This window comes from Argiope bruennichi, chromosome 4, assembly GCF_947563725.1.
Source record: "Argiope bruennichi chromosome 4, qqArgBrue1.1, whole genome shotgun sequence".
Classification (NCBI taxonomy): Eukaryota; Metazoa; Arthropoda; class Arachnida; order Araneae; family Araneidae; genus Argiope; species Argiope bruennichi.
In genome coordinates, this window is record NC_079154.1 from 114,905,415 (window position 1) to 114,933,014 (window position 27,600).

The window sequence follows — 27,600 nt, forward strand, 5'->3', positions numbered from 1 at the left end:
TTCGGTTTTCAAATTTGTGTTGAACAATGTAAATAAATATTTGATTTAAAACTTTTACACAATATGGTAGTTATTAAAATGGATCAAAATTTTCCAACCAATAATAAAAAACAATCTGAAAAGTGTCCATCGGCTGTTTTAAATGCAGTCCCTATTAATTTTGAAAAAATAAAATTTGCAGATCTGAAAACAGGAGAAAACTACCAAGACAAAGCGATTATAGTGCGTATGATTTCACAAATACATGTTTTATAAAAAAAAGCCATATGTCTTTGAAATCTCAGCCGTTTTTTAATTTTTACATTTATCATTAAAGATTTTATTCTTTAATTATTATAGAATAATAAATTATTAAACATTGTTACAATTTTAATATATTCTTCATAGTTGCTACTATTGTTATTTTTCATGTTAGCTTGATTGCTGATAAATTTTGTGAATCGATTGGCTTAGAAGCTCATTGTCTAATCATAAATATGGTAACTGATCTATCTGTTTTTTTAACGTGATTGATATGGGGGGGAAAAAATGAAAAGAAAACTTTACATGCAAAGCGGGGACAATGCGCTCAATAAATCTAATACAGTAAAAGTTAAGAAAATCACAAAAGTAATAAATAATTTGAAGTTTATTAAAAATTAATGATTTTATTTTGAGAGTTAATGAAAGTGATTTAGTAATGAACCATATTTTATACATAATAAATTCCCCTAGCATTCGTATCAACACACACACAGATGTTGAATTGGATTTTATAACATTCTATCTTTTACAATTCATCTGCATCACATATATAAATTTACAGTGCAGGAAACATATAAAAGTGGAGGCAAAATGTAAAGGCATAATTGCATCAGTCTTCCCAATTGGTGACATTTTTGCTTGCATTTAGAAAATTGACATTATGCTGTTATCGATAGTTTATTCTCTTTTATTTGCACTCATAATTTCAAAGCAAGAAATGTTGTGTTACTTATTAACAGTATTAAAATTTATGTAATAGCATTCTATTATCATTAATATGCTGAATTAGCTAATATGTTCATTGCAGATCTTTTCACAAATATTTGTTTCTAATTTCATTCATTAAATATATATTTTATTATTACTTACTTAATCAAAAGAAAAACTTGTTCACTCTCAAGTAATGCTTTTTATTTCAGCATATACAAAACAGCAATTCTTTAGTGCAGATGTACAATTTTGATTTTTTTTTTTTTTTTTGTATTGATCCAAACTTTTTATAGTGTATTTTCAGACTTTCCTGTAAATTTTTTTAAGTTGAGAAAATATTAAATTTGTAAAAATATAATTACTACTTTAATATCCTAACTGTTAAATGTCTTTGGAAGTTAATGTGCTTTAAGCATTTTCACAATTCTAAAAAAATAAAATGTCAATTTAGACATCTCCTCTATGAAACTGATACTTGTTGAAGGTTATATCAAACCAGGTAATTTTAGGTTATGTAAGTCTCAGATTAGTAATGTATGATTTGCATTCTCATATCTCATTGTTTTAATATAAAGACCACTTTGAGATTTGTTAAGAATTTTTTTTCCCCATAAAATGAAGGAGAGGAAGATACTTTTTTACTCCCCTCCTACCATTCAAAAGGCTTAATTATAGTTTGTGTACATTTTTATATACTAAATTAAGAAAATATTCCTTGTGCTAGGTAGTATTTATGTTCTTTTTCTGTTTTAAATCCCTATCTTTTTTAATTACATATGTGTGCTTTTTTTTTCCAATTTAGGGGAAAATATGCCAGTTAAATCCCATTGGAAAAAGAGCAAATGGTTTTATACGGAAGCTTGTCATCTCTGATGGTACCTGTTTTAGTTATTTTAGTACATTAAAAAAATTAATATTCGTTTTTTTTTTTTTTTTTTTTTTTTTTACTCAAAACTTGAAGAATCTTAATATACATAGAATATTCAGGTTCCACCTTTTTCTTAATTATATAAATATTTAGTTCTTCTTTCTTATCATTTGCTGAAAAATCTTATTAATTTTCATCTTATTTGTATCAGTAATTATATTTTTGTTTTACTACTTGTTAACATATTGTTAAATTGATTGACTGACTTTTAAAAAAAGTTACATATTCTTTTCTTTCTTTCTTTTTTTTTTCCATCTTTTTTATTTTAAATTTCAAGAATGAATACTACTTCTTCCACTGCAGAAAAATATTTCACTACCGAAAATATTAACACTTCATAAAAATATTAAATTATATATAGTCTTTCACTAGAGAAAAATATTTTATATCTATATTATGATTTGTTTGATTAATCTGACCGATAAGTGAAAAAAGTTTTGCTGCAATCATAGTATAATGAAAACTTTAATTACATCTTTACCTTTAAAATGAATGACAAAGGATAATATTATAATATTAAATAATAATTTGAAAATGGAAATTTAATTATTTGTCAAATAATATGGTCATTCGTAATTAAAAAGAAAGAATATGTGCTTATTTCTTAATGATTTTACTTTCATTCCAGTGTATTTTAAAGTCTCAATGTTGAGCAACTGAGGAATTTCCTATATAATATATTCAAATTAGTTAAACTTCACCATGAAATCAAAATAAAAGAATATTAATTTAGTCCATACTTATAATTTTTTATTAAAAATTTAATAATTCTTTAAATTAATGCCCTTAGACATAATTTTTTTTATAGTTTTAAGATATTTTAATTATAATTTTTTAAAATTTTAATATGGTTCTTAAAGGTGTTTTTTTATTTCATTTTATTTTCAAAAATTTAGAGGAAATGTAAAGTATTTATTATTTGCATGCAGAATTCTTAAAATATTATTTGTTAGATAATTTAATTTTTAGAAATAAATGTTAGTATTTTTATGAGGCATTTTCTGTTGTTTCTATGCTTTATATACCAAAAGTAAGTAAATTTAATAAAAGTAGAATCCCATGGGTGTTTTTCTTTATCATACTATAACATGATATTATTTAAACATATTTGAACAGTAATCCATTCCTAAATGTGCTTTTTATTACAACTGCATAGGAAATGAATTAATATATATACCTGATTATTCACAAATCAGCTGATGGAAAAGTTTTTTATGTCTTTTTTTCACTTTTTAGCTCTTGTTGAAGAATTTGAAATTCCACCAAAATTAACTGTCTTTTTACTTGATCAGTTTGCTCAAGACTCAAATGCTGCTGAATTAGAGGTATTTTATGAATTGATAATTTAAACTGGAAAATTTTATTTTAATCATTAAGAGAAATTTAAAAATTGTATAGTAGCTGTTAAATTATCTAGCTGCTTGTTATCGGGGGCCGGGATAAACTGGCTTGTAGGGCATTGCACTCGCATCCCTTGGGTTGTGAGTTCGAACCCTCTCGGTTGAAGACTCCCTATGTATGGGGTGGCTGGTGCATGTATAAATCTGTCGTGACCACAAAGTCCTCCTTGTTGAGACAATATACCACTGGGGGCATTGGTTCAGAGGTGATCGTTCTCTGATTCATGTCTAAATTTGGATCTGTGGATGAGTGAATGAAATGCATGAATGAATTCAGCCCTATAAAAAGTGAGCCCATGAATCATGAGTAGCTAAGATGTACTCTTGGCCCTAAATGGTGCTACTGAAAACAAGAGATGCTCATTCAGCTTAAAATTGCTGACTTCATCAGCAGGCTTGTCTATGACAAATGTCATAAGGATTAACAACAATAGCTGCTTATTATAATATGAGATATTTAATATTTGCTTGTGCTTTCCTCAAGGCTTGATGGGTTACCTCTACTTTTTTTTCACTCTAATAATAATGTTTTATACCAGACATGTTACAATACAATAAAACAAAAGGAATAATACTGTCTGTAGAATGATTTGAGACCCAACAGATTAGTGTCTAGAGAGAATTGAAATCTTATAAATTGAGATAAAAGTATTGTCAATCTTGAATGCAGAAATAAAAATCTGGTGAAGAAAAATAATTGATTTTTTTCTCTTATGTTTGATACAACATGGTATTTAATCAGCACCATAAAGAAGAAAATTAAATGATGGAGTCCTGAATATATAACTTAATTTTATGAGATTAAGATTTTTAAAAGATGAATTATTGTATTTATAAATAAGACATTTTTAAAGTTTTCCTTAATTCTTTATATATTATTTTTTTCCTATAATTCATTGTTTTTGCAAGTGAACTGCAATAGATGTATCATTTTCAAAAATTATTTCCATTGCTTTTTTTGCTCTAGATGGGCTGTGTCCCTAGAGCCTATGAACACACTGCTCTCTAAGAAAGGATCTGTCACTAAGATTTTGTTTGTTTGTTCACCGTTAAATTTATATATAGCCCACCAACTAACTCTATTCTGTGTGTGTGTGCGTGCATGCGTGCTAGCTTAAGTGTGAAGGATTTTTTTTTTTTCAAAAAATTTAATCATCTGTATTATCAGAGCGAGTTAATAGAAAATATTCTCATATAGATATGAAAAATAAATGAAATTATTTTTCTTTATTTAAAATTAGTAATAAAAAATTAAAATGAAACCTGTTATATAGAGTTGTGTCTCCTAAATATTATATTATAAAACTATTATTAAAATATTTCAGGGTTATATAATCATTGCAAACTTTTTACTTGAAAAGTCCACCCTTAATAAAGGTAATGAACTACCCTTTCAAGTTCTGGTCAAAAAAGAAGAAACTCAGGTTTTGGTATGTATATATTATTTCATGTAAATTTTAATGCACATTCTTTATAATGAAGATCAAATTCAAAAGACCTAAATACATCATTTTGGGGTAACACACCCATAAATTCTTCAATGAATTATCAATTTTTGCTAAATTACAAACTATTGTGTGTAATATTTTACCTTCCATCATTATATTATTCATTCATTGTTATTTTGAATTTGATTTTCACTGTCCCTTATTGTTTAATAACATAATAAAACATTTCATAGTTGGCAAAAATAATTTAAACTTATGTGATAAAAATAATCTAATGGATTGGTGAAAAAGAAATCAAGCATGGATAGATAAACAATTTCTGTTCCTGTCACATTCTTACTTTCTCGTGTTGGCAATGAAAAAATTTGTAAATGTTTAACTATATTGAATTACATTTCTCTTAGTTAAATTTTATTTTAATTGCATTTAATTAATTATTTTCTGAAACTAAATTTTGTACCACTGTTTTTTTCTCTTTTATAAAGTATCTAAAAACAACATTAATATTTTACCTGATGGTGTAAAATAGTAATATACAGAAATAAAAATAATTAATAGTATATATATATATATGCAAATTAAGTTATTATTAGATTGATCTTAAGATAATTTTTATCATTATGTTTCTATTTTATAGGAGCTTTCAAATGCTATCAAAGTTTAAATGAAAAATTGTATAGCAGAAATTAAATGCAACTTTTCTCAGTATAAAATTCTAGGTGTAGGAACTATCGTGTTTTACTAATAGACAAGAATATAATTATAATAATATATTTTAGTGCTTAAATGAATGTTGTCATTCTAAAAGAACCTTATTATATGTTGCTGAGCATTATAAAGGAAATATATTGTAAATGCGATTGAAAAAGTTATTTTTCCAGCAAATTATATTTTTTATTTTTGAGCTACAATGAAAAATTATGTATATTCCTTGAGCATCTGTTATGAAATAATGTATGGCTTCTATTTATTTTACAGTTTGGTCGAAAAATTCCACCTGATGAAGCAAAATCAATCAAAAACATTCAAAAACCTGTAAGTGAATATATTTATGAAGTTTCTTGTCACTAATTTAATACCAGCTTATAGCAATTTTTATTCATTACAATACTAAAAAATCTGGACTTTTACACCTATTGTCTTTATATTTGAATTTTCTTTATAATAATATTGTGTTAATAGAAATTCAATTACTATAATACAAAATTGAAGATATATCTTTTTATTTTGTTCATATAACTTTGGATTTCTTCATTTCAGACAAAGAAAAAGATTTATCATAGTAAAGATAGAAAAGATGTACAAGTATGTTCACACTTTTTTTCTTTTTTTTCAAGAATAAAGGTTTTTAAAAATTTTGGTTTTTGAAAGGTATCATGAATATTAAAGTATTCTTGAATAATTTATATGCTTCAGTCTGTAGTAATATTAACATTTGTAAAAAATTTTACTCATGCAAAAAGTGCCAAAATGTTATTATAATAAAAAAATATATATATAAGAAAACCCTTACTCTAGTCAAATTATTATTTGACTGCATAATCCTAAAAATTTTAAGAAAGAATTTTCACTTTTTTATAAGTTCTTATTCCATATTCTCAATTTCAAGTATAAGTAAATTTCTTATTATGCCTGCTCTTTCTTTCCCTTGGTTTGCTTGTTTTTAGAAAAAAATACTGCATTAATGTGTTATTTGCCAAAATTATTAGTAAAATTCTTTTCAAATTCCCCTTCAGTTTTATTGTTTTATTTATTAATTTTACTTTAATCTTATTTATTAAATTCGATTATAATTGATGGAAATGCAACAATTTTTAATATAAGATTAATTTAATTAATTTGAATTTCAAATACTCTAAGATGTTTTATTGTAAATGTAACAAGATGTTAATTATTTTGTTAGACTCACCAAAAGAAACAAAAGGTTTCAAATGATGAAGAATCACATGTAAGTTGATTTAATTGTCTACAAGAATTTTAAACAATGGTATTTAAAGAATATTTTATTATTACCTCATTGCTTACTTTTAAAAAATACTAAAAATTAATGCTAATTGCTGTTAATCATTTTATATTCATATTAATAGAAGATTTGAATTGTCTTTGTACTAGATTTTGCAAATTCTATTTTATTCTTATGTATATCTAATAATGTATAAATATAAGTTTAATGAATGAAATTTGCTTTTAATCTGAAATTTTATATCCACTTCAAATTTCAGATCCGGTTGGCCATGATTAAAATACATATTCTTTCTTCATATTAATACAAAACATGTTAAATAGAATTTGTATACAAGAATGTGAAAAAAGAGAGCATTATTACCAAACAAATTTTTGCCCATTGTATTTTTTTAATTACTTTTTTTATGAGATAATTAGCAATGAATTTTTGTTGCATAAATGAGTAGGGCAGTTAATAAAAGTAGAGTTGAAAAATGTGAACATGATTTGCTTACAAAATGAGGTTTCAAATGCCTACTCAATTCTCCTCACAATAATTGGAAAACTTAGCATTCTGTATTATGTAAGTAGTTTGTGAATAAATCAAAGAACATACCTGTCATTTTCCGTGGCATTACTTAAAAATTTTACACATTGATCTTAATCCATATCACATGCTACTAACTAATGATGCTGCCATATATGAAAATAAAGTTGCTCCCATGATTCAGAATTTTACTAATGATGTGAAATTAAGGGTTAAAATTGATATTAAATTATGTTTATAGAACTTTTCTTCATTTTGAATCTGCAAGTTTTTCATTTTTGGAATCTGGTGTTTCTCAAAATTGACTGAATAAAAGTTAAATCTTTTTTTTTATTTCATTTTTGATTATCCCACTCTTATATGTTTAAATATATGCCTTTTTATCAAATTGAAAACTTTTTCCCTCTTGTTGTATTTATGTCATATTGTACAAAATCCTACTGAATTTCACACTATTTATATTTTTTATTAGGTTTCATAATATGTGTGAGAGGGAGAGAAGTGATATTTTTTTTTTATTGAATATTGAATTAATTATCAGCTATAAAACTATGTGAAGATTTTTTTCCAAATAAACCTCTAGTATCTATATTTTTTTAGGTTGTCATGTTCTTTTCTTTGAAAATTTAGAATAGATCCATACTGCATTTTATTTAAATGAAAAAAATTCTAATCATTTCTTAAAATAAAACTTATTTATGTTAGTTGTTCTTACAATTTTGTACATTATTGTCTGCCATTTGGATGATTAATGTATTACTTTATATCTTTCTATTTATCACTTTGAGAAAATGAATGTTAACAAATTCTTCCTGTATTTGTTATTTCAGATAATTCTTGCAAATAGTTATGAATATGTCCCTATTGAAGCATTACAAGAGTCTGAATCTAAAATTACCTATAATGTATATGGAATTGTTGAAAAATGTAATTTGAAAGTTATACAAGGTATGATTTTGCTGGATTATATTTAAAATTTTAATTTAATTTTTTTTTTTCTTTTACCTGAAATTATTCTGTATATATGAAATGGTTTCAAAAGCTTAAAAGAAATCATATTTAGGTTTCATGTATATAAAATGTTAATTATTTATTTGTTTCAAAAACTATCATTTGAAAATCCTATATGTATCATTCATTTATAAAGAATGAAGTGAATGTTGTTATTTTTAGAATCAGCTTTTTACAAACTGATTTTCTGTTAAATAATAACCAGAATTTAAGTGCCTTGCTAACATACAATTTTATATAATCTTTTTAATTGCTCATTTATAGTTCTGAAAATTTTTAGGTAAAAGAACTCAAATTTTGGATTTAACCATAACAGATGAAACAGAAGCTGGTTTTAACTGTTCTGTGTTTGGTGCCAAGGATGAAACATTTCCCGATGTGTATCCTGGTGATATTGTGCGCATCCATAGAATGCAGGTACTTTTTATGCTATCATATTCTAAAAATTCCAGAACTTTTTAATATTTTTCAAACATTAATGAAATATCAATTAATTATAACATTTTCTCACAGAACAACCAAATAGATCATGTGACTGACTTTTTCAGAACAATCTTCATCCAGTTTAAATTTTTTGTGACTCAAACTCATATCTTGTAATTACAGTTGTTTAGAATTTAATGTACATTGAAGATCAATTCATGGGTGCTCCATCATGATAAAGCATTGTTCATAAGTCTCTCGTCTGTCAAAATATTGTATTTCAGAAGCAATTTATTCCTCTAATCTTACTTCATTTGGCTTTTGCCTCAAATGAAGAGTTCACTTTAGGGCCAACAATTCTCAAGTTCTGAAATAGTACATTGATGAAGTCATTGAAAAAGATGTAATCTGTATAGTTGTAGAAAATAGTTAGTTTCCTTAAAACACCTAAAGAATAGTTATATTTGTATTCATATTTCCATAATAGATTAACTTCTGGAACTTTTTTTAACATAGTTGTATGATTGTTATTTAAATGTATTTTTGCTCCATCCTTTGGGTTTTACTGATAAAAAAAATATCTCATTCTGTTACTGAGGATTGCAAGTTACTTGATAAAAACATGTCAAAATCTCTCCATAAATAGTTTTTCATCAGAAAATGATATATATGCTATCAAAACTTCTTTGAACTTTGATTGCAGGCTAAAGAGAATACTTCAAACTTTGTTAAACACTTCAGAAGAATACTTGCTGTCTACTACAAGCAAATTAAATTTAGGAGAGAGCCAGTTAAATTAAAAGAATACAAGTTAAATTTATTTTATAGAAATACTTAATATTTGCTTTAAAAAGCATTTAATTGCGATTTTTTTGTATATCTTAAAATAGATCTTGTTAAACAACTAATTAAAATAAATTTGGATAATTTATGAAATTTTAAGTTACATATTTCTTGTCTTTAGAGTTTTCTTTAGATAAAAATTATATTTAAAATATAGAATTTTTTTACAGGATTTTTCCAAATTATGTTGCCACTTGAATTGTTGTTATAAAAATCTGATTATATGCAGCATTATTTTGATTGTAAGTGATCATAATCATTATAGTATCTAAAATGTATTTTTTTTAATTGATAAAATCCTCTTGACATTTTTATTAAAATTAGCTATGTAAATTTTGCTTTTCTTTTTTATGACATTGAAATTCCTTGAAAGGTACCAAGTTCCAGATTTAATTCCTTTAACTGCAGCTTTTATCAGTTTCCAAAATGAAATGACATACAACAAAAAGAAAACTTTCCATTACTAACTAAAAATTATGATGTTTCTAATTTGCCTCTCTTCCTCCTAATTTCAATCATTCTGATATATTGTATAGGTTTTTTAAAGCTAAAACCCTGCTGTCCCTCCCTCCATCAACTTCTCAAAAAAAGCAATCAATCAGATAATAGAAAAAAAAATCCCTTTATATGAGGAAGATAGACATCTTTTTTACTTTTGAATTTCGTATATATAAATTTTTAAAAAATTTAAACAGTAATTGATTTTCAAATTTTATTGTATCTTGTTTTTGAATCATTTTTAGAGTGGCATCATAATTTTAAAGTGTGAATGGATGAGGATATTTTAGCTGATATTTCATTGCTTAAATTGCCAGATCATGCCAACATAAGAAAGTTTGATTCATGACGATTTAACATGTATATGTCGTCTAACAATAAAGTATCACTACTAACAGATCTTGAACTCATGTTTCTTCAATTCTGCATGCAAGACATTATATTCTATTAAAGTATTTTTGTTAGCTTCTGATATTTATTCTTTTTGATTATCTGGATTTTTGTAATAATTTTTCTTTCAGGTTTATAAATTCCGTGGCCGGTTGAAAGGAAGATGTTTGTCCCCGAAATTTATATTAATATTCAGTAAAAACAACAAAGATCATAAACCAAAAACAGTTGCAAAATCTTTTACTTTTGTACCAGATGACTCAGCTAGAGTATGTTGCACTTTTTTTAAAAAAATTTTATTTTATAAATTCTTATTTTTATAATGTTTTGCACCATTTATATTTATTTCTTTGATAGGTTAAAGAATTATTTGATTGGTATAATAAAATGAGTGAACCAAAATTAATAAGTGAACTAAGTCGGGGAGATTATGCTAATATTGTGTGTCAGGTGAGTTTATTACAAGTGCTATATTTCATATATATATTTCCTTTATTGATAGCAAAAACAAATTGTGGTCAGATGTTGGAAGATTTTTTTTTTAGCTTAACATTACACAAGGTCATTATTTTATTAATTTTTTGAAGGAATACCATCATAACTAATTGTAGTAAATTATGAAAGTAATATTTATATTTTTAGATGTTTGAAATTCTATATATTTATTTTAACAAAAGGAAAAAAACTATATTTTATAGTTTTCTGGAACATGAAAGTTACTAGAAAAACAATACTACTCCTGAATTTTTCAAAAACAATTAATTACTTGCTACCTTTATAGTAATTTTATGTTTTTATCAGAAAGTTCCAGTAACCTTTCACTTAACCAATTAAAACTGCTAAGCATTCTGATTGTCTAAAATGATAAAGATAAATAAAATAGCATTGACATAAAATGGACTCACAGAAAGATGTAAGCAGAGGGAGACTAGATAAAAATTAGCCAAATTAAATAGTTGGATGGTGATTTATTAAATGAATTAGTTTTAAATAATATGGATTGTTTAAATACCTGGATTGCTTGCTGTATATTGAATTAAATGTTTTGATTTAGAGAAGTAACTGTTAATGAGTAAGAATATTTGGCTAAAGGGCTACTACTACATATTTTCATGTAACAGCTAAAATATTTATAAAAACAGACTGGTTCATTTTTTTTAATAAATTTCTTGGAATACAACTTGGCTTTTGTCTTTTATTTATATTTTTCTTGTACAGAATTCCATAATTTTTTTTTTTTTTTTTTTTTTTTGCACTGTTCTTTTTTTTGTGTGTGTGTGTGTCTCTTGTGAAATCATATTCGTGTTTTGATTTTATGAATATAATATTAGTCAAAATTAGAAGTTCAATTATGATGCTTACAATTCCTTTCAGTTTTAAACAATTAATTAAAAGCAGTGACAAGCATTTATCTTTCGTAAAATTAATGGAAAGTAAAATGTCCAAATGCTTAAAATTAAATTTTTTAAAAAAATTCTATATGTTAATTTTATTTTATTATTAGTTTTGTACTTCCATTAGCCTGTAAACATTTTTATTCTTTTTTTTTTTTTGTATTGTGTTAATAATATAGAATAATTAATCTGCTTGATGTAATTCATCTTCTCATGATGTGCTGCTAATTTGCATTCCAATTATTAAACAAATGAAAAACATATTTGATTTCAATCAGACGAATAGAAATCTTGGTTCTTCTGCGTAATAATTTTTTTAAATAATCTGCGGCTATTTACTTAAATAAAAGACAATATATGTTGAATTTACAAGATTCACTTATTAAACATCAGGTAGGAAGAAATTGTATCAATTAGTAATAATTGATCAGCATCAGTTTTTTCTTGCAAATATTAAATGAACCTGCTCATTATGCAACATAATAAGCAGAATCATTTAATTAATGTTATTAGATTTTTCTAAGGGTTTTAAACTAAATATGCTCATTTTTAATCAATATGCTAACATTTATATTTTTCATAAGTAGTGAAAAAGATTACATTTGGAAAGAAAAATGTTTTGATTATTCTTTAATTTTTATAAATTATACATTTACATCTTTATTTTCAATGTTTTTTCTACTTATTTTGCACCTTTATCAATGTAGGTAATTGGTGTTTATTGTTCCAAGAAAACAGAAACTGTAATTCTAAAAATTTGGGATGGAACAAAAACAAATCAGTAAGCAGGTTTTGTTTATATTATTTTCAATAATAAATTAATTTTATTATTTATGAATTATTAGTGTGTGTAAATATAATGATTGTTGATTACTATCATTCAGCCTGACGAAGATAGTTGTTTATTTATTTATTAAATTTATGGCTATTGTTTGCCTGTATGGAATATATTAAAATAAGAAATTGTTCTTTTTCACTTTATGAAAATATGAGTAGTAAAATTATTCTTTGCATTTTTTTTTCGAGAATCTTTGAAAGAAATATTACATAAAACATTTTTTTTTTTTTTTAATGTGAACAGAGCACAATATAGTTGTGCTCAATGGAATGAAAATACAGTTTCACATTCTTACTACTTTTATAATAAAACACTTAAAAATTCAAAACTTTAAAAATTATTTAGAAATTTATTAAATGAATGAATAAATGTAGATTTTTCCTTATAAAGGATATGCTATCCTGTAACCAGTTTTATGCTAAACCTAAGATTTAAACTTTATTCTATAGATTGATTGCTGAAAACAAAAGTAAAATGATAAAATAAAGTTTTATTAAAACTAATTATCTCCTCTCCTCAATATATTGAATATTCAGTTACCAGGGAAATCATAACCATCTTTGGTTATTTTTAACATATTTCTCCTTTAAAACTGTGTCTGAAATTCCCAAGTGTTGAGCATATCTTCTTATATATATATGCATGCATCTTAAATATTTCTATTATGCAGACAATTTCAAACAATGTTATATTTTCTGCTTAAATATTATTCTGTAAAAACTTTATATCTACTTTATCACAGTTTGATTTTATTGTTCCTTAGCTCTCCTGTATATATAAAAAAAGGCTTTACTTTTTCCATTTTAAAACTAATTTGAGCATTTTATTCTTTTATGCAGCTGCTTGGTGTGGGTTTTTTTTTTTTTTTTTTTTTTTTTTTCCCTTCCTATAGTTGAAAATTAAGTGAAAAATATTTTTAATGGAGCTGAAAAAGTATTTTCCTATTGATAAGTCAATTATTAATAATTTATCTCACCATCTGTATGTTGATATTTTCCATAGATTTGAAAGCTCTCATTGGGGTCTTAAAGAAGAAGTTATTGATGAGAAGTTGTTTACCATTGCTAAGAACCATTATGTTGTTTTATTTGTTTATGGTCAACATATTGCATCTGCTGCTGAATTAAAGGTACATAATTCATCATAATAAAGGTTTCTTTCTTTATGTTGAAGTGTTTTAATGTAAAGAATTATGAATCATGTTATTTATTAAATGAGGTGGCATACAAAACTTTTTGCAATTAAATTGTTTGAAAATATTTTTATGTTTGAAAATTTTAGTAAAAAAAAAAAAAAAAAAAAAAAAAATGTTGAATCCTTATAAAACACTAGGTACCTCTCACAACCATCTGGTTTGTTAGGAATGTTGATTGTATTTGATTTCAATTAAATTCATTAAGTTTAATTTTATATTCATAATTCTCTGGACAGAGTATTTTTAAATATCATGATAGGCATTTAGGCCATGTTATTTTAGTAGTCTAACACGTGTTTTGTTTGTTGCATGCATGAATTTTTTAATGAAATCAAGTCAAATGGTGCCATATTCGAAAGAAAATGCAACTGTTCATGATTTAAGGGTTTATTATCTAGCATATAACTTCACTGTCATATTTTTCATATAAAATGTGCTGTTGATTTCAACATTAGAGTGATACCGTACATTTTACTTGTTAAACAGCATTAGACAGATGAAAACATGGTAATCAGAAGACTGAAAAAACAGCCAAAATAATCTTTCAACATAATAAGGCTTTCTATTAATTTTATTGTTTTGTAAGTATCCAAGGATTCATTAATATATCCTGCAAAAAAACTCAGTTAAATAAAATTAGATAGTAAACATTCTTAGTTATATTGCTGAAGAGTGTGAAAAATTAAATAAAATCTTTATTAATAAGTTTTTCCCTGTAAAAAAGCTATAAATAAAAGCAGGCATTGTAGATTTGTAAAATTGATTATAACTACTTAAATTTCTTGAAAATGAAAAATATTGTTGCAAATATTTCATATAATTTTTAAAAATTGGCAAAGTAAGAAAAAATTTATATGAAAATTAATATCACACAAAAAATTTTCTCCTTTAAATTTTAAAAATGCTATTAAAATAATGTTTGTACAGTAATAGATTCAAAAATTACAATGGGAAAACATCAGATCTTTTTTAATTTTTAATTAATTAAAATCTCTGAAAAATTGTTCTGAAGTACTCATTCCTACTACCCAAATATTTATGCCATATTTTATTGTAGCTTTATGTTGTAAAGTCTGTCCTATGAAGTGCCAACCAAGATGCTTATCTTCTTTATTATTAGTGAAAATAATATGAAATGTATTGTAGGATAAATTAAACCTTATTTCCATCTCTTATAAATATATAAAAAAATAATATTCCAATTTATTTTCAGCCAGGTCAATATATTGAAGTTCGTGATGCACATCTTTACTGTCCTGCAACAAATCCAGATGACTGTAAATTATGTTTACATACTGGAACAAAAGAAGGAAGAGGTATTGAAGTTTTAAATGAAGAGGATGAGAAAGTAAAAAAATTAAAACAGTATGCTTACCAACTTATTGAGCAATTATTTGAATATGTAGTCTACTATTAATATTCATATAGTGCCTTTAATGTATAAATTATTTTAGAATTATGTGCTTTCTCTCATATATAAAAGGGCAGAGGTGACACTAAAATGTAAAAGCATTACAGATATGTTATTTATAGCATGATCACCATAAAGGTACTCTGAAAATAAGAGAATTAGTTAAGACACGAATTTAACATAAACATTGCTTTTCAGTTCATCTAAAAATATACAGTTAATCTGAGTTCTCAGAGCAAAAATTGGTCTCTATATTGAAGAAAATTTACCTCATATTCTTCATAACATCGCTTGAAGATACGTGTTTACAGATAGAAGTTGTTGAAATTATTTGATTGCAGATGAAACTGGACAAATGAATTAATATGTGTGACCAGCTGGCTTACTGTTTTGAACAGTTATTTCAAGACAAAAAAGTCCATAAACTCGCAGTTTATATCTCATTTTAATAACTGAAATAAACTTTAAACCAGTATCATTTATTCCATGTTTATAAAGGTAAACATGGAATAATATAGAATTAAGACTACTTTTCATTATAAGTAGTTTTAATTCTTTATTTATTCATGGTATATATAACACTTTCACATTGCATTTCTAATTAAATGGTGGTGCAATAATTTTTCTTCATGATAAAATTCTCCTAACATTTACTATAAAAGTTAAACTAATTGTAATGAAAATATAGAGAACTGTTTTGGTGAAATAAATATTTAATTCCACCAGCTTTTTTCAAAAAATGATTGAATTGTGAATAGTTAATTAGCCATTAGAGAAGAAATCTATTATATTTTGTTTCTTGTTTGCATCAATTTTTATTGAGAGTCTACTTATTTTAAAATTTATTTACTGTAATTATTAAATCTGATTCAAATCAGACTTGCAATATTTAATACTCATGGTCTAGATTTTTTTTAAAATCATTCCTGTTATTTTTTTTAATGGGTTAAATAATACTTTATAAAATAGCTTATTGGCTATCAGCAAAGCTGAGCATCTACTGTTATTCAAAAAATTCTTCTCTAAAATTTATCATTTTAGAAGCTTTTTTATTTGTTTATTTTTCATGGCATTCATCAATAAATTAGTATTTTTAAGAAATATTCATTCTTGTGAGGAGCACAACTAATTTTATTATATTTTTATTTAATTTGGGCTGTGAAGTATTATTATAGTGAAGTAAGATCTATGCTAGACTTATATAATGGATATTGGTAAATGATAGTGATTTCTATAAAATCCTAATTGTCCCATAAAAATATAAGATATTCACAGATTTCACTTATTTCTACTGGGTAATTTTTAAAATTATATGCTTTAAGTAATTTTTAATTTGTTTTAATTCACTTCAAAAGATTTTTCTTTTTTAATTTTCTTTCATGTTGTTCCTTTGTAGACGATTAGAGAAAATAGTTGTTGATGTTATGGAATGTGGAAATCAAACAGATGACTTACTTAGTCAAAATAACAGCTTGTTTTTAAATTGTGGTAAGTGGAATTTTCTTTTATGCTTGATGACTAGACAAACAAATAAAATTAGCATAGTTCTGAAATCTTTTAATATTTTAATTACGCAATTAAAAACTTGTTATAAAAGAAACTGTAATTTTAAAATTTACAGATATTTCTGCTTTTACTTCAAGTCAAAAACCAGCAGAATCACAGATCAGAAATGAGGAAGAAGAAGTTGCAAGTATGTGGAATGGTCCCAATTATTTTCTTTTATCATTATTATCATAGTTATTATCATTATTGTCATATGTTTGATTTTATACAAATTTTATAATGATCTGTAGGTAAATATAATATATCATTAAGTTCATCCATATAATTTGCATCTGTATACAGTACAAATTTTTCAAGAAATTGTCAACAATTGGTTTCATTTTAGTTTTTTACATTATTAGGAAAGTTGCAGATTTAAAATTATTTATTGCTCTGATTTATCTCTTTTATATTAAGTCAGTCATTGTGCTTCGATTATATAATTTTTGTAGCTTTCATTTGGTATTTATATTGTGATAAAATTTTATATCATTTTAAATATTGAAGATTGTAACATTCCAAGTAATTTTAAACCTAATATTTATAATTTTTTGAAAATTAATCTCTGTGATTCACATTATGAATTTCACAAATATTATCTGTTGCCCTAGCTGTTGAGGCATTAAATAAACCATTGAAGACGAGTACAGAATCTCAAAAGACAGGTATATTTCTTACGTTACATTTTTTTTAAAAAATTCATTTTATTAAAGTTTTACCTTATTTAAAAAATCTGTTTTCTTCTCTATATGCTTTTATTGATAAATTTGAAATATTATAATCTTGTAAGATTTTTATTGTAAGATCTCTTTCTTTTAAATGTTAAATGTCTTTTTTTTTTTTTTTTTTTTTTTTTTGCAAATTTATTTTATTGTTTTCAAACTGCTTTGTTATTTAGTATACTATTTTTATTTAAATTCAGTTATGTAGTATATAATTGCTTATAAAATATTTATCAATCATAGTTGCTCAAATTTACAATTGTAATTGCTAAACTCAAGGGTTACATCATTAATACATTGTGCACATGACAAAATCGCAATTCTAAATTTCACTAGTGAAAGAAAATGTGTTAGATATAATTCAAACTTAAAATATATGCATAATTTTAACAGAAATAAATATTGCTGTAATCAAAAGGAAAAAGTCAAACAAATGTTAATTGATAGGATTTTAATTATTTCTTACTATGTAGATATTTAATACGCTTATTTAAAAAAAAAGAAAAAAAAAGGCAGGCAGTTTTTACTTGGGACCATTACTTATAACTCTTGGTAAGTTCTAGTAAATTGCATGTTATTATGACAGGTGTTAGAATGCCATAAAGGTTTCTTTTTTTTTTTTTTTTTTTTTTTCGTTTATTTAATCATTGCAAAAATAGACATTCATGCATTTTTTTAACAATTTGTTTAATTTCTTGTTAATTAAAGACACTTTACTTTCTTCCCTATCAATACTTTAACTGCCGTCTGTATTACAATATCATCCAATTTTTCATTCATTATTCCTTCTTTTTTTATTATTCCTTTTTAAAAAAATCTTACATATATGAAAATCTTCCCCTGCCATTTACTTTTCTAATTTGCTCTTTTTTTATTTCATAAATCTGTTGGGCATATGAATAAAATTGTAATCTTAGACAAATTAAATGAAAACTATTAATATAATGCATATAGGCAAAATTGTATGCTCTTAATCTGTGTCCAACAAGAATTTCAAATTCGTTAGAACTTTTCACAACTGTAGCAATTTAGCATCAAAAGATTTCTAACATCATTATAACCATCGAAATGTATCGATAAAAGCAAAAGGAATTACTACTTGTTTCATTTCCAGTATCTTATGCCATATTTAGTATTTATTGTTCAGAATGTTTTATAATTTTAAATACTCATTTTTGTTGCGATATTTTTGTTTTTGGTGATTATTGCATTTAAAAAAAAAAAAGAATATCAATATAATTGAATGTTGTTAACTTAGAGATCTGGTTGTAAATATTTTTAGATAACTTTTTTTTTTTTTTTTTTTTGAAATTGTTTTATATGCATCAAACTGTTTTTATTTTGTTTTTGTACTGTTTGATTAAGGATGAAAATGATTCTGTAGATGTTGATGTCAATCATTAAGGATGAAATTTTACTAATTCAGTGTAGTCTGTTGCACCGAAAATTATGGCAAAAATAAAATACTGCAAATAAGGTTACAATATAGAAAAATGATTTTTTAAAAAGTCTTTTTTTTTTTTAATTCTAAAATATTGAGTTTTAAGAATTGCTACTAGTGAAAATGGAATGAAAATCACTGCTATTTGAATCATGATACAGCCACTTCAGCTTTTGATGGTGTAATGTGTTGTTATACCTCTTAGAAATATAAAGAATGCTTGATAAAATTTAATCGACTTTCTCTGTAATTATGAAGTTTTATATCATAAAATGCTAATAGTTTCTATTTAAAAGGAAGTCTACTTAAATATTTCATAAACTTTTAAATGCATTATGGTAATCAAATTAATTTTAATGGGTATATCTAATTGCCTAAGATTTTTTCCTGTAGTCTCAAATTATCATTAGTTTTATAATTACTTGTAATTGTATTTCATTAATAATTTATTCTAATGCCTTAATTGTTTTAGTTGTTTCAGTTTTAGAGGCTGCTGTGAAACCGGGTCAATATACACAAGAATTTGGAGGTAAGGGATTATGTAGCTAACACATTATTATCTTTTATATAAATTGAAAGTATATGTATCATTAAATAAATTTCAAAAACAGCAGATAGCCTTTTTTTTTTTACTGGTTGTTTAGTTAGAATCGTATATTTTCATTTTATTTAGCATCAAATTTTAAAATTTAGAGTATATTCTTAATGTGTTATCTACAATAATAATTTTATTCTTAATAAGAATATTTCATGTTCCAGTAGGATCACAAAGAGAAGCATTGAATGTTGAAGAAGAAATGCCTGCTTCGACTCAGGAGGGTATATAATTTTGTTTGTGGTCATAAAAAATATGAAACATGTTTTTATAAAATTTTAAAATTTTGGTAAAATAAAATAAAAAATTGCCATGTTTAGAAATTTTGAAATATTTTATAAAATATTTATAAATTTTACAATGATATTTTGTATATTGTTTCTTGTTTTTATGCTCTGTAGTTAGCTTTTATTTACTACATATATTTTGATAGTACCACACAATTGTGTTGCTATTATTCAGAGCCATGCAAGTCAATGTAAAAAGATTTTTATCAGTAAACTCTATTAAAAATGTTATCAATTTAATAAATACAGATATACTTAAAATAATTAAATCCAATATTTTAATTAATCCATATGTTTTAGTTGTATTATATAACTGTATTTCTTTCTTCAAAGTTATTCAAAATAATGCAAGCAGATTTTGATAAATATGTAAATTTTTTTTTTTCAGATTATAAATCATTTTATGTTTTTCACATTACAAAATATTTTTATTCTGTATTTACATTTAACATCAGTTTTACCTATGATTTCTTATTTAAATTTTTGTTTAACTTTTTATTATGTGGCAGCCTGATGAGATATAAGCAAACAATGAAAAAAAAAAGTTTTTAATCAGAATACAAGATTATTAAAAATGTATACAAATTCTTGTAAATAATAGATCAGTTACTTTTTTTTTTTTTTTTGAAAATAAAAATAAATTAGTGCAGAATTTAAATTGCTTTTTTGGGATCAATAAATATTTATTATTTTTAATATATTTTTTCATTTTTTTTTATTCATCTTGAAATTTTTATGAATATTTAAGTGAATCTGAATTTAAAAGTCATCTTTTTTTTCTGTTATCTACTCTTACTTATTACTCTACTCTATCTTAATAAATTTCTGTTTTGAATTTTAAACCTAAATTAATGCTAAAATTATCATGTTAAGACATGGATCAGAAAGTTTCAAGTCAAACAAATTAATAAGCAATATTCTAATTTATTTCATAAATATAAAATCTTAGGGGGAAAAAAGAAAAAATATCCCAATAGTTGAAATTTGATTTTACAGATAAATGGGGTACTCAATTGTTTATTTTTGCATTTTCAGAATGATTTCATCAAATACTTTCATTTATTAATTGTGCTACTTAATGTATTTTTCTGCAATTTAAATGTGCTTTAAAAATTTTCCTAGATCCTGTTCTGAACAAAACACCACTAGAATACAAGAAGTTTTTACATAAGTTTTTAAAATTATATTGTAACTTTTGCTACATCATTTTATTTAAATCAATGAACATTATAAATGTTTTTCTTTCATCTGCCAATGCAAATAATTTATATCTAGTGTGATTTTGAATAAAAATTTTATCAATTTGTTGTTACTTATTTAACACTAGATTGCCCAAAAAAGTCATTTTGACTACTTAAATTTGAATTTTTTTTTAAATTATATTTATAATGATACAATTTCTTAGGATATTGACTCTTTTTATCCTTGATATAGGTGGATTTTTAAAGCACATTTATTAATGATTGTGTTTACACACACAATCTTTTTTTCTGCTATGTGTATGTGTTATATCAATATTACCTGAAAGCTGTCATTTTGACTGCTTAGGAAATTTAAAATAGTTAAATGACTTTTATTATGGAATTCAGTAAATTTCTTACATGACTAATCTGGGCCTGTATTGAAATATCATTTCTCAATTTTTCAATTCCTGTTACATGATAACTTATCGGTACATTATACATTTTTGATTTGAGTGGGCACTAGATAAATTGCAGCTGCTCAGTAATCTAAAAGTAGTACTTGTTATTGTAGGTTAGGTACAGGTTTATGTAGTATGTGCCTAATAAATTTGGCATCAAATTCTGGCTTGTGTCAGTTGTTAGCAGCAAATATGTTTTAAATGGTTTTCCTTGTTTGGGGAAAGATGAACAACAACCATTGTCAAACGCTTTTTAGTAAATAGGTTGTTCTGAAACTTGCTCAGCAATATACAGGATGTGGAAGAAATATTATGACTGATAACTTTCTGTTTAACATATCACTAGCAACAAAATTACTGGCTAAAAAAACAATTCTATTTAGAACTATTAGAGGAAATAAAAAGGAATTACCAAAAGTAGCCAAACAAAAGAAGGATAACAGGCATTGTTTTTCCACTGTGATATGCAAACCAAAGAATTGCGTTCTTACAATAAATAAAAATAAACCAAATAAAAGAGTAGCTGTTCTAAGCATAAATTTGTGAAAATTGATAAAAGTAATGAAAAACTTTTAGAGTCTATTAAATGTTATAATAGCACAGAACATGGAGTTGATATGACCAATCAAATGACCAGAAAATATACAGTAAAAGCTCGTTCTCATAGATGGCCCCTACAAATATTTTTCAGTGTTTTACATTTGACTGCTGTAAATGCTTGGATCCTTTACAAAGAAATGACAGGAATAAAAATACAACAAAAAGAGTTCTTGTTTCAATAAGCTGAACAGCTTTCTGTCTAATATATAAATGCAAGACAGCAAATTTCACCGGACCCTAAAGACCCACAAAGTTCAGCTGCAACATCATCAAATGCAAACCATATTAACAAAATCAGAATTTATCAAATACGCCTTTGCTACATTAACAAAACAAATGATATTTATGAAAAATGTTAAAAGTATGTTTGTGGAAAAAGTACACATGAAAAAATTTCCACCTTTATTTGCAAAAAATGTATGAATAATAGTGCATGAAGTACTTTCTTATTTTCCAAGTGCAGTAGATTTTCTTTATTATTTAATATTTACTAATAACATATAATATAACTTTAAATAATGTAAAAGAATAATAAAAATTAATTTTAAATAAATTGTTTTACGTATTAGTTATTCTTTCACAAAATAATCATTTTGACTGCTTTTTGGGCAATATAGGCATGTACTAAGTTTCAGTCTTTCTGGCAATGCAAACGTTCAGTCTTTCTGGCAATGTAAGTTTCATGCTTTACTATGCAAGAAACTTCCTTAATTAACTTCCATAATTATTTCTTTTGACATTATCAACTTAATTTCATTATATCTGATTTTTACTGTTATGTTTTTAAATTTTGCTTGAATCTATTATCAAGTAATTTTTTTAATTATAATTACTCATTCTTATTTTGTAGCAAATGAAAATAAACCTAGTTTTCCACCTTTTTCCGATGATAGTGAAACAGAGTGGTGGAAATCAGTGCCAGCAGTATCAGGTGAATATATTCATATTATATATATATATATATATATATATATATATATATATATATATATATATATATATATATATATATATATATATATATATATATATATATATTGCTTCCCAAGTTTTTAATTACTTTTACTTCACTATATTTCAATTTTTATGATCTTATTTTGCACATTATATATCTATTTTTTCCCCAGTTGATAAAATTAACTGCTATTATTTTCTATAGAATGGAAAGTTTTTACCTTTTTATTAAGGAGAAAGTATTGTAATCACCCAAAGATTCAATCTCAAAATTTGATAAATTCTCATAATTCCTGAATATATATATATAATAACATATTTTTTAAGCAGTTTCATGGCTGATGAGAGAAGGCACTTTTGAATTTTTAAACTTGCTATATTCCATCCTGGGTGGCATAATTTATGTACAAGAAAGAAGCCACGAGATATGTCAGTCCACAACACAAATGACGAGCAAAAAGAGACTGAAATTTTTTCCAGAGTGATTTTATACTATCAGATTCTGATAGGGATTTTTTGACATGTGTAGACTTAGAAAAGGGAAATATAGGTATATTTTAAAAGAATTTAAGCATGATAGATTTTTATCCTTTCACTTGGAATGTGGGAAAATGCTGATTAAAACATTTTTACAGAGCTCTTGTAGCATTAATTATATAAAAAAAAGGTGAAATTAGATGGGGAAATGTGAAAACATTTTAGAATAAAGTTAATGTAGATTTAAATTAAGATAAAAATTTGAAAATTAATTAAGATTTATGTCATATATACATATATATATATTTGTTTTGGCATTTTGTCTTTTGTAGGCAGCATATGAATCTCCTTTGTACTTCATCCAATATTGACATTCAGCATGTTTTGGTGCCTACATTCCATCTCCTCAATATATTGGCAAAATTTTTCTCACTGACGCTATTCAGAATTAAAAAACCTTTTGTGTAAGATTGTTAATAAATAAATTTCTTTTACTGTCTGAAAGCTTTTTTAAAAAATTAAAATATTAACTGAACCAGGTAATTAAAATATTAACTGCTCAGGTAATTGTTAAAAAGAACAGATAGCCAATTTTCTTCATAAGTTATTAATATTCAAAAATTGTTGATAAGGATTGTCAAAAAATTTGTCTTTGAGATTTTGATGAATCTCTGTTTCAGAACTCCCTGAATTCAGGAAACACATTTTTAGAATTATGTCTATCTATCTGCGAACAATAACCCGAAAATGCATTTAGCTAGAGAATTGGAATTTCATATGCATTCCGAACATCTAATTTGTACATTGTTATTAAATTCTAGGAAAAATTTTATGCATATTTGTAAATTCACTAACTCAAATCTACAAAGAGCTAGTTGTATGAAATTTGGTATATAGTTTTATCAAAAATTTAGTTGTCTATTAAATTTTTGACTCTGTTGTAGATTTGTGTTAAAATGTTAACTCTGTTGGTTAAAAGGGAAGTGCTTATCCTCAATTTTTTTTCATTATATACCACAAAATAGAAAGAATTACAATGATTTTTGTTAGTTTGCTGCTTTCCTTCTTATTCTTGATTCATTCAGGAGATGCAGACTTTTTAAAAAAGATTGACTATAATGTCTAATTGTACAAAAAAGTCAAGAGGAGTTTGTTCCCCTAAAATATTTTATTTTCTATCTGATATTAGATTTATTTACATTTTATATCTCTTATTTATATTTCTACTAAAGAGAATAACTTTTTTTCAATGGATTCTATTTCTTATTCTTTATGCAGGTAACAACAAGTATTTTATAAAATTTTTCATGCTAGATTGCTTTTCTTAATGCTAAACCAGGATTCAATTGATTAATAAAAGAATTATTTTGACTTAAGTGCAAAATTTGTCTTTTTGTATTGTCTTCAACTGTTGTTACAAGAAAATTAATGCACTTTATGTTTTAATGAAGATTATGGTGTTGTTGATCCTTGCAGTAGCTGCAAGGATCTTTTCCTTTCTAAGTAATATGAATTCATTGCTATATTCTTGAAAATTTACCAGGAAAAAGATTTTTTAAAAAAAGAATTGTTTGGAGTTTAAAAGTTGGCAAAATATATAAATGCTTTAATTCTTGTGATAATTAATTTTGAAGTGTCATCAAGCACAAGAGAGTAAGTGATAAACATCTTTCTTGTGTAAAACCCTAAATGTTTTATGATATATCTTTTTTCAAAGAAAATATTATAATGAGATAAAATTAACAGTAGTTTTAATGTTGTTGTAAGCAAAGTTATTACTAATAAACCTTTTTATTTATTTTTTAGCTACTGATGATTATTCTACAGTAAAGCCTTCCACTTTAGCAGAGATTATTCAACATGATGTACCTCATAAATTCAGAGCTTTGTGTGCTGTTTTTTCTTACAGACCCAACTCCTCTGGGATTCAGAAACTTATACATCTTTGTTGTCCTAAGTGTCTATACATGTAGGCATTTATTATTATTATTATTGATTATTTTTGTAATATAAATTTTTTAACTAAAACTGAATGAGATATTTTAAGTTAGAAATACAAAATAATTTTCAAGGCAAGCAAAATAAAGAAATGTATTTTACAAATCCTTTCTTTCTTTTTGAAATAATTTATTTACTGAAATAATTTTCAGTAAGTAAATAATTTTACTGAAATGATTTCAGAAAACTCTATTGCACAACTGTTAAATTTATTAAGATTTCTGTTTCTTTAATTTAATTTCATATTTTAAACAATATTTATTTTTTATTTATTATATTTAAGTTTACATGTTGACAACAAATATTATTTATATCATGTTACTCATTTAGTTTAATCTTAAAACATTGCATTCATGTTTGTAGTAAAAAAATATTAAAATAGAACATGAAATTTTAATTTAGAACTGAAGATGCTATGCCTTCCATCCCTCCATTTGAAGAACGTGATGGACTTTTTTATTTTTACTGTCCAGAATGCAGCATAAAAGAAGGTAAATGTTATTTTTTTAATTGTATGTTCTAAATTTTCAGTGTAGCTGCTCCATCTGCCCTTTATAAGTTAAGTCCATAAACAAATTGTTTAATATCCTTTTTCAGCTGACAAGAATGAATGGCCTGTACTGAATTATATTTACCTGATTTCATTTGAATTGCATGATGGAACTGGTTCTTCTAGTCTTGAAACTCATTTATGGGGAGAAAATGCTGTAAGTATTATTATTGCCAATATTTCAAAAAACTTAATTTGCATTGGCTTTCTTTTTAAAAGAAATTAGAAACAATATAGAGAGAAAAATAAAAATAGAATTTACTCTAGCATGTAAATAATTTTTATAATTGCCTTATTCAAATGATAGTATTTTTAAACATTTTAATTTAGTTTTATTTGTTTCATGTTTGTATTGATGGAATGTTATGATCGATTCTTCTCTCACTTCCTCATGTACTTTTGTTTTAAAATTTTATGCAAGCATTATCCTTAATGATTACTTAATATTTTTAGAATTGATTTAATTAGTTAATAGATTTAATTAAATTTTAATTCCATATTAAACATCTGAAATAAGGAATTATAAATTAAAGACTAAAAATTAAAAAATGATCAGAATAAAAAATTCTTTTTTAATGGAATTATTATTTAGCCTAAATATATTATTGTATTTTAGTTTAAATAGTATAATACTTTGTGCATAGAACTGTAACACATTTGCTTTACACTGATGAATATCATATTTTACATGGAACAATTATTCAAATATTTCTCATCTTTATAATTAAAAAGTTTTTTTAATAATTTTTAAAAATTCACTCACTTGGAAGCGACTTTATCTAATAATTTCATAAATAAGTTTGGAAGAGGGGGGGGTTAAAAAGATGGTTATAGATGCTACAATGTACACAGAGTATGAAGTAAGTGATAAAAATAATTTTTTTTTCCTTGTGTAAATCATATTTGTTCAACTTTTATTTTTATTTCTCTATCTTTAATTTAATTATAATGAAATACTTCTTTTATAATATTTTTTTCTGCGTGTGTTTTTGTTATAAGTACCAACATTTTTTCGAAATGTTTTTAGGTTAAATTTTTCAAAGGTATTACTCCTGAGCAAGCATTGAAGGACCAGGCTGCTTCAGATTCAGTCTTCCAGATGTTATGGGGTGTTTGCCCTAACTGCAGACCATTCAACAGTACTGAAAATAACTTTTCTGCATATCCAATATTAGATTGTTGTATATTATCTTATACTACTCCTGGTGGCACTTGTTATCAGATATTTGGCACCAGATTATTGTAAATAATACTGTACATAAAATTGTATAAATATTTTTAAATAAATTTTATGGTTATTTTCCTTAATTGAATATTTGCTGATAGAAGTGATTGATAAAGAGAATTCAGCATTGCAATATATTGTCTACCATAAATAGATTATATATTGTGATGTTATTAAATTTTTATATGGATTACAAAAAATAATTTTAGATTATAAAAATAATGAATACAAATTAATATTTTTTATAGTTCTATTTCATTTTTCCTAATGCAATGAAATTTGAAAAATCATGTGTTCGAAAATAGAAGTCATAAATTATATAAACAAATTAATTAAATGA

General features: G+C 24.6%; 1 protein-coding gene across 5 annotated transcripts; it reads left to right on the forward strand.

Annotated features, from left to right (window-relative positions):
* LOC129966027 (uncharacterized) lies at positions 1-27,287 on the forward strand. Of its 5 annotated transcripts, none has more exons than XM_056080367.1 (24): positions 1-222; positions 1,757-1,829; positions 3,119-3,207; positions 4,608-4,712; positions 5,709-5,765; positions 5,991-6,035; positions 6,634-6,678; positions 8,052-8,169; positions 8,513-8,649; positions 10,518-10,655; positions 10,744-10,836; positions 12,488-12,561; positions 13,621-13,747; positions 15,027-15,178; positions 16,621-16,712; positions 16,846-16,917; positions 17,381-17,434; positions 19,405-19,461; positions 19,692-19,751; positions 22,907-22,987; positions 25,294-25,456; positions 25,888-25,976; positions 26,083-26,192; positions 27,063-27,287. In XM_056080367.1, exons 1-24 carry the CDS (start codon positions 64-66, stop codon positions 27,279-27,281), a joined length of 2,409 nt encoding a protein of 802 aa, XP_055936342.1. In that variant the 5' UTR covers positions 1-63; the 3' UTR covers positions 27,282-27,287. The 5 variants fall into 5 exon arrangements, with proteins under 5 accessions (XP_055936342.1, XP_055936343.1, XP_055936344.1 ...); XM_056080368.1 differs by having other exon boundaries at positions 19,695-19,751; XM_056080369.1 differs by having other exon boundaries at positions 19,414-19,461.
* The last annotated feature ends 313 nt before the right edge of the window (positions 27,288-27,600 follow it).